The following is an 8,767-nucleotide window of genomic DNA, read 5'->3' on the forward strand; positions in this document are numbered from 1 at the left end:
CCGGCACAGACCGGAAGTTGCAGCTGCTCCGGGGTTTCCTGGGCTGCCGGCGCAGGGGCTCTTCCTTTTCGACGCCGACATCTTGAAGGGACAACATGGTGAGGGAGCGGAGCCGAATCCTCGGGGAGGGACCCAGCCGGCGGCGGGGAGCCCGCCTAGCGGGCTGTGAGGAGGGGAGAGAGGGGGGGGGATTGGGAATGGAGCGGGGAGACGGAGCCGGGATAATTAAATATTCATCAACCCCCTTTCCCCAGTTCCCCATGCTGGAGCCGCCAGGGTGAGGCCGGGCCCACGTTTCCAGCAGCCCTGAGCCCCGGCCTGGATTAGCAACCCCCAGCCCTGAGCCCCGGCCTGGATTAGCAACCCCCAGCCCTGGGTCCAGGTCTGGGTTAGCAGCCCCCAGGTCTGGGTTGGCAACCCCCAGCCCTGGGTCCAGGTCTGGGTTGGCAACCCCCAGCCCTGGGTCCAGGTCTGTGTTGGCAACCCCCAGCCCTGGGTCCAGGTCTGTGTTGGCAACCCCCAGCCCTGGGTCCAGGTCTGTGTTGGCAACCCCCAGCCCTGGGTCCAGGTCTGTGTTGGCAACCCCCAGCCCTGGGTCCAGGTCTGTGTTGGCAACCCCCAGCCCTGGGTCCAGGTCTGTGTTGGCAACCCCCAGCCCTGGGTCCAGGTCTGTGTTGGCAACCCCCAGCCCTGGGTCCAGGTCTGTGTTGGCAACCCCCAGCCCTGGGTCCAGGTCTGTGTTGGCAACCCCCAGCCCTGGGTCCAGGTCTGTGTTGGCAACCCCCAGCCCTGGGTCCAGGTCTGTGTTGGCAACCCCCAGCCCTGGGTCCAGGTCTGTGTTGGCAACCCCCAGCCCTGGGTCCAGGTCTGGGTTGGCAACCCCCAGCCCTGGGTCGGCAACCCCCAGCCCTGGGTCCAGGTCTGGGTTGGCAACCCCCAGCCCTGGGCACTATAAACCTCAGCCAGAGCCTAACCCAGCTTGGAGGGAGTGCATTGTGGATTTAACAGTGGCACCCACCCCCTGAATTGCAAGGTTCAGATTGCAAGGCACCATAACACAATAATTAGAATCATATTCAGTTCCCGCCAAGATCATTCTCTTTATTTCAAGTTTCCAGCACCTTGGGTGCATTGGCCATGCTAAATTCTCCCTCAGTGTACCCGAACAGGCGCCGGAGTGTGGTGACTAGGGGATTTTCACTAACTTTATTGCAGTGTTAATGTAAGCCTACTTGTGACAATAATTAAACTTTAACTTAAGCCCCGTTGATAGGCCGAGGGGCCTTTTCTGCAGCTGTATGAAGTGACTTGGGAGAGGCTGCCTCACCTTATGGGAGGACTAGGGGATCTGGTTTTAAAATGTGGGTATCTCCTGTTTAAGACAGAAATGAGTGTTTTTGCCTTTTTGATGGTCACCACTCTTGTGGATTTTGCTTTTAATTTGGGGCCGTATGCTGTGGAATTCAGATGGTTAAGAAGAAAGAAACGTTAAGCACATGAACAGGCCCTCCAAGCCTCTGCCGATCATGATGCCCCAATTAAACTTTTTTTAAAAACTTGCCTTTACTTGGTCCATATCCCTCTAATCCCTCCCTATTCATGTACCCATGCAGATGCCTCTTAAATGTTGCTGATGTGCCTGCTTCTACCACCACCTCTGGCAGCGCGTTCCAGGCACCCACCACTGAGTGAAAGACTTCCCCTTAAAAGGGAGATCTGATCAATATTTTTACAATAGGATGGGGAGAAACTTCCAGCGGGTTGTGGGGGAGTGGTGGGTGGGGGTCAAGTATTAACCAAATACCTTGGAGACAAACCCCTCGGGAGTGAAATTAAGAAATAATTCTGATGATAGAGTATTGGGAGTTTGGAATTCTTCCACAAATGGATGCTTGATCAAATAATAATTTTAAAACATTATTTATTGATGTCCTTCCCCAAAGTGATATGATCAGAGGTTGATAAATGGAGTTGGGTCACATATGAGGCATAATCTCATAGAAAGTTGAGGAGGGTTAGATCGCCTCCTGTTCCTGTGTTCATTTAACCATGGAAGTGGGCCTGATCTCCCAGCATGTATTACTGATGGGTTTGAACATGGTTACTTTTAATTGGAGAGTTAAGTTAATCCAATTTCGAGAAGGTTTGTATTGCATCTAATGTGTTAATGATTGGGAGCTGCTGCTGTATAGTTAATATAATTTTTTAAATGAAATTCCTCTCCTGCTCCTAGCCTCCTAAAGATGACAAGAAGAAGAAAGATGGGGGTAAAGGAGGCAAAAAGGATAAAGATCCAGTCAACAAAACTGGAGGCAAGGCCAAGAAGAAGGTATGTCCTCCTGTAGATTGCCTCAATGATTTACAATCCATATCAGTGACTTGAATGAAGGGACCAAATGTACGGTTGGTAAATTTGATAATGATAAAGATAAGTAAGAAATAAGTTGTGAAGACATAAGGAGCCTGAGAGGGATATAGGTAGGTTAAGGAGCTAGGCAGAAATTTGACAGATGGAGTGTAACGTGGGAAAATGTGAACTTGTTCAGGGCAAATAGAAACCAGTAAATTATTGAAATAGAGAGAGCTTTCTGAACTTGGACACAGAGGGATCGGGGTATCCTGGTACATGAATCTGATAACATTAGTTTGAGGGTACAGTGAGTGATTAGGAAAACTAATCGTATGTTGCTTATTGCAAGGGGAATAGAGGAAGTTTTGCTACAGTGTTGGTGAGATCACTCCTGAATACTGTGAAGAGTCTTGATCTCACTTAAAGGATATAAATACATTAAGAGGCATGTCAGAGTTGATTTGCTCAACTGATACCTGGGATGAAGGGGTTATCTTATGTGGACAGGTTGGGCCTGTATCAATTGGAGTTTAGAAGAGTGCGAGGTGATCTTATTGAAACACAAGACTCTGAGAGGACTTGACAAGATGGATGCTGAGGATGCTTTACCTTATGGGAGAGATTAGAACTCGGGCACATTGTTTAAAAATATGGAGTCTCCCATTGACGATGAAGATGAGGATTTTTTTTCTCCTCGGTCATTACGCAGTGGAATCCCCTTCCTCGGAGTAGTGAAGGTTGGTAGGATCATTGAATATTTTTAAGGCGGTTCGATTTGTGATTGACAAGGAGTCAAAGGATATCAGGGGTGGGCAGGAAAGTAGAATTGAGGTCACAATCAGATCATGGTCTTATCAAATGGAGGGGAGGCTCAAAGTGCTGAATGGCCTATTTCTAATTTGTATTTTCACCAGTGAACTGTAAAGCCAAAGCATTCGGGTCACAGCATCTGTGCAGAGAACTGGAATGGGGAATTGAACAGTTTCGGTGCAAAGGGCTGTTTGAGAATACTTGCACTCGTCTAAACTTTTTGAGAATACTGACTGCTCTGTTGAGAGTTTCCAATATTTTCTTTTGTCAGTTGCATTGCATTTTTTGTTTCATAACTGTATATTACGAGGTATAAGAAGGCATCAACTTAAATTTAATTGATTCACTTTGGAAGGGTTAATCTGTATTTGATTATGGAATGATGGAATTGATAAAGTTCTGATTATACTCGCTGAAGTAACAGGAACTGTTCAAAGTATATGTATAATGTCTTGGTTCTTTTATGTTGATGCTTTACAACTCTTGACTTGAGTCTGGTATGGAGACTGGTGAACGTTTTTGCCTTCTGCTTTCTTGGGAAGTATAGCTACAGGATTGTATAAAGATATAATGGTGCCTACTTTTTGAAAAATAAAGCTCCAAGTTAAATGGTTTTTGGTGAAACGACTGTTCACTGTCAGGTGATCTATTGACAGATGTCTTGTACAGTGCAAATAGGATAGTTGGGAAGAAAATATTGAACAAGGTAGCACCAGTGAAGGAGATCACTGGATCAGTCCCAGTTTTTGCCTTTGGCAAAGGCAGACAAGTGAATTCTTAAGCGTTTTCACTGTTCCCCTGTGGCCGGAGAGGACCAGAGTAACTCTGCCCATAGCTAACAGCTTTTCAGAAACTAGACTGTTTCCCAACCATCTTGGTTGGAGAGATTTTCATGTTGCTGCTGCTTCTGGTTAATCCCTTTCATGATGAATCTTGAGAGGATCAGAATGTTATCTGTTCCTTTCAGATCTTTGCCCTTTTCCTTGCTGAAGATGGCCAGTGGGATTGGTCTGTGCGTTCTTGGACTAACCCCAGTCAATCTGCTTAAAACATGGCTCTGACAGTGGAGCCCATCTCTTCTCTCCCCCCACCCCCCCACCTTTAATTCAGCCAACTTTCGACATCAGTCATTGTAAAGCATTAGTGGGTGGAAGTTATGATTATCCATCCACTTGTTCACTTTTACCACTTTTCCAACCAGCAATCAGTAATTCTTTACAGGCTAAAGATTGAACCTTGTGGCATCTAGGTAAAAGTTAAAGTTTATTAATCGCAAGTAGCTTGCATTCACACTGTAATGAAGTTACTATGAAAATCCCCTAGTCGCCACACTCTGGCGCCTGTTCAGGTACACTGAGGGAGAATTTAGCATGGCCTAACCTGCACATCTTTGGACTGTGGGAGGAAACCGGAGCACCTGGAGGAAACCCACGCAAGACACGGAGAATGTGCGAACTCCACACAGACAGTGACCCAAGCCAGGAATTGATCCCGGGTCCCTGGCACTGTGTGGCAGCATGCTAACCACTGTCGCCCCTGGTGTATGTGCCCCAGGCATCACCTTGATTTGAATTCACCGTACTGTGGTAAAGACCTTTCTCGCTGCAAGTTCTCCCATCTTTCCATGATAAAGTGCATTAATAAATACATTCCCAGACTGCAGGGTTAGGGAGGGGGCATGCTAAGCTTATTTGTGACTAGAGTGATGCTGCCTGACGTCATCTTTGGCTGCTGCGCGGTCGAAATATGGAGACCTGCGACAGCCAATAATTGAAGCATTGGGTCAGGTCAACTCAGTTAAAATGTTTTCATTTGAATAGATATACCACCCACTGTTCACACGTAACAAGCATGTTCATGCTGTGGGATTGTAATTACTTTGTGTGTCACCAGTTTCTGTCTTTTGGTATTTCTAGTCGAGTGCGTTGATAATTAAATGTTTTATTAAAGCTGCAGATGAGTCGCAGCCTACTAACCGCAATCCTTGTTTTTGTACAATCGAGTAGAAGTGGTCAAAAGGAAAAGTGAGAGACAAGCTGAACAACTTGATTCTGTTTGACAAAGCCACGTATGATAAACTGTTGAAAGAGGTCCCAAACTACAAACTCATCACGCCTGCAGTCGTCTCTGAAAGACTAAAGATCAGAGGTTCTCTGGCTAGGGCTGCCCTGCAGGAGCTGCTTGCGAAAGGTAATCATAGACTGTCATATAGATTTGGGCTACTACTTCAACGTGGCGGTGGCTAATGGTGTGATTCGGGAAGAGATCATGTCCAGAACTAGGAACAATTCGGCTGTTTGTCGCACAGACATGTTCGCTGTTAGTGAAATTTGAGATTGCTTGTGAATAGACATTTGTGGGCATATTATCATCATTTTGACTTTTTAATTTGGTTTAGGTGTAAATGTTGTACTAAATTATATTTGTTCAAGACATGGGTGGCATGGTGGTACAGTGGTTAGTACTGCTCCCTCTGTGCCAGGGATCCGGATTCAATTCCAGTCTTGGGTGACTGGGTTTCCTGTGGGTGCTCTGGTTTCCTCCCACAGTCCCAAGATGTGTTTATTACTTGGATTTGCAGGTGAATATGTGGGGATAGGGCCTAGGAAAGATGCTGTGTCAGAGAGTCAGCGCAGACTCGATAGGCCGAATGGCCTTCTGTTGGGATTCTGTGATTGTATTTTCCTTGGCCACTCTTTGGGGCGGCACAGTGGTTAGCACTGCTGCTTCACAGTGCCAGGGATCAATTCCTGGCTTGGGTCACTGTCTGTGTGGAGTCTGCACGTTCTCCCTGTGTCTGCGTGGGTTTCCTCCGGGTGCTCTGGTTTCTTTCCACAGTCAGAAAGACATGCGTTGCATTGACCATGCTAAATTCTCCCCTACTCTATCCGAACAGGCACCGGAGTGTGGTGACTGGGGGATTTTCACAAGTCTACTTGTGACGCTAATAAATAAAAACCTTTTAAAGAAAAACTTCTCACTGTAGACTTCTGACTGCCCTCCACAGTTAGTCAGAACCAAACTATTTTGTTTATTTAGTTAAATCTGTTCTTGGTATTGTTTGTGGGGTTCCATCTATTGACTGGACGTCTTGGAACGGTTACAGCACAGCAGTAGGCCATTCGATCCATTATCGCTGTGATGGCCCTCTGGAGAGGGGGATAGTTTTACAATATTGAGTCTACCATTTAAGACTAAGATGAGGAAATGCTTTCTGAGGGTGGTGTAATTATCAATCTCTGACAGCAAGGGAAGCTGGGTTATTAGTCAGATGAGTTGCTGAGTTCAGGTTTTTGATCTGCAAGAGTTGAGGGTTAGAACATAGAAAAAATACAGCACAAACAGGCCCTTCGGCCCACAAATTGCACCGGTCATGTCCCTACCTACCTAGGCTATATATAGGCTTACCTATAATCCTCAATCCTATTAAGTATATATACTTATAGTTGACTGGCAGGAAAATGCAGTAAAGGCCACCATAAGATCAACCGTAATGCTATGTCATAATTCCATGAGGAATTCCCAGTGATGGAATAATATGTCCTAGTCAGATTGGAGATTGCGATGTACACTTTACATGGCTGCTGTTATCCTTGGTGAGGATCGTAAGGAAATGTTTTAATTGTTCTAAAACATTTTTGCATTTTAGTTATAATTACAGTTGTGTTTAGAGGCACAGGTCACAGCTGAGTGAGTTGCTACGTCACGTGGGCAATGGTTTAGTTCGAGTTTTAATAAAATTAGTGGAATTAGCAATTTTAAAAAAATAATTCAACATCTTACCAAAAAATTGTGGACACTTTATTGAATTATTACTCAAACTCCTCCTGTCCCCAATCTCCCCGACATACTATTCGATTCACAAGCCTTGCTGCAAGAGCATCGTTCACTTCTCCTGCCCTGCACGCATAACGTTGTACTGGGGGGGGGGGGGGGGGTCTGTGCTTTGTTTTTGGGGGGTATAAGTGGACTTGAATGTCTTCTGTCGATCTTTCATTTCCTCTTTTCCATGTTCGTGCCCATTCATGAAAAATTGTTTGGCTGGTGAATGGTTGTCTTGTAGCTGCGGGAGATTGTTCAGTTTCTGCACCACTGTTAACCTGTATTATTCCTACATGAACCTCAGCCTGAACTGGCTGTTTCATCTTTTATGGTTGGTAGTAATTCAGAGTTGAATTGTATCCCAGGGCTTGACCTATGTAACACTCATTGTTTGGCAGGTATGATCAAGCTGGTGTGCAAACACAGAGCACAGGTCATCTACACGCGAAACACCAAGGGAGGGGATGCACCTGCCGCTGCAGATGATGCTTAAACAGGTACTGTTTGGACACCCATCATCGTTTTCACCTTTTGCTTCTTCCTCATGCAGTCGTTTGGGGCGGTCTGTTTTGCGTTAAGTTAGCTGCTAGTGATTTATTTTTGTTCTTTTCACTGGGGGAATGAAGTGCTTCCATGAGCTTTCAATTACGAGCCAGGGTGGTGCACACCTCCCATTGGTGTTTTGAGTGCACAGTATAGTAGAGCTGCGAGCCTCTGGCAGCCGGTTGTTTATATGAGGCAGTGTACATCCCTGAATCCTTCCCAGCAGCGCAGTCAGCTTTTTGGTAAAATTCCCAAAAATGATTTTCTGCGCTGGTTATGGCATTAAATAGTGTGCTTGGTTTGGACACAGATTCTTCCGTTCATTTGATTTTACCCCTTTAGCCTATCAACTCTGGAATAAAGATCTCTCGGATCAGAGAGTGCTCCGGCTCAATCCCTGGTCTGTGCTCTCTGGGGCAATCTAACCCAGGGTCTTTAGGGTAAATTGTGGAGGAGCATCAGTTAAGATTACAGTCTGTACTGTTGATAATTATAATTGATCCTTTGCTGGAAGAACGTCAGTGTAGACATGACATCAGGATTGGGCAGTGTGAATGAAAAGGGTGTTGTGTGTGCCGGTGGTACTTGGGTATCAAACTTATCCTGGGTTTAATTTAATGGCGTGTCTTAAGATTTAATAGCCTTATTTAGGTTTAGAATTTTCAGGTGTCTAAACTTCAAGGTTTTCTGTTAAACATTAAATATTTTCTTTTTTCAGGTTCTGGAATGGATTTCAACTGAAGATATTTAGATACAAGTGTAAAATAAAACCGTTGTACTACAACATCGTTTGTGTTATGTGATTAATTAAAAACATGCAAATCTCATTGACTACTTGCCTGCGCAGGGGGTGAGGATATTCCAATGTTGCCTTTTATCCCCTTGGCCAATTTAATTTAGGATGGTAATTGAAAACCAGGGAGGTAGTGGTATTGTCCCTGGACTAGTAATGCAGAGACCCAGGGTAGTATTTTTAGGGCCTGTATTTGAATTCCACAAAATCTCACTTGTTGGATCAACCAACACTACATTGGGTATGGACTAGATACTTGTCAGAGTAACTCCATGCCTTATGAGGATAGGCTGAGGGAGCTCGGTCTTTTCTCCTTGGAGAGACGTAGGATGAGAGGAGACCTAATAGAGGTATATAAGATGTTGAGAGGCATAGATCGGGTGGACTCTGAGGCTTTTTCCCAGGGTGGAAATGGCTGCTACGAGAGGACACAGGTTTAAGGTGCTGGG

At 45.5% G+C, this 8,767-nt stretch overlaps 1 protein-coding gene across 1 annotated transcript; it reads left to right on the plus strand.

Annotated features, from left to right (window-relative positions):
* Nucleotides 1-8,309, plus strand: rps25 (ribosomal protein S25). Its single transcript, XM_078198942.1, has 5 exons — nt 1-98; nt 2,234-2,329; nt 5,167-5,350; nt 7,381-7,479; nt 8,244-8,309. Exons 1-4 carry the CDS (start codon nt 96-98, stop codon nt 7,473-7,475), a joined length of 378 nt encoding a protein of 125 aa, XP_078055068.1. The 5' UTR covers nt 1-95; the 3' UTR covers nt 7,476-7,479; nt 8,244-8,309.
* Nucleotides 8,310-8,767: the final 458 nt, after the last annotated feature.

Source organism: Mustelus asterias, chromosome 27 (assembly GCF_964213995.1).
Source record: "Mustelus asterias chromosome 27, sMusAst1.hap1.1, whole genome shotgun sequence".
In the NCBI taxonomy this organism is placed as follows: Eukaryota; Metazoa; Chordata; class Chondrichthyes; order Carcharhiniformes; family Triakidae; genus Mustelus; species Mustelus asterias.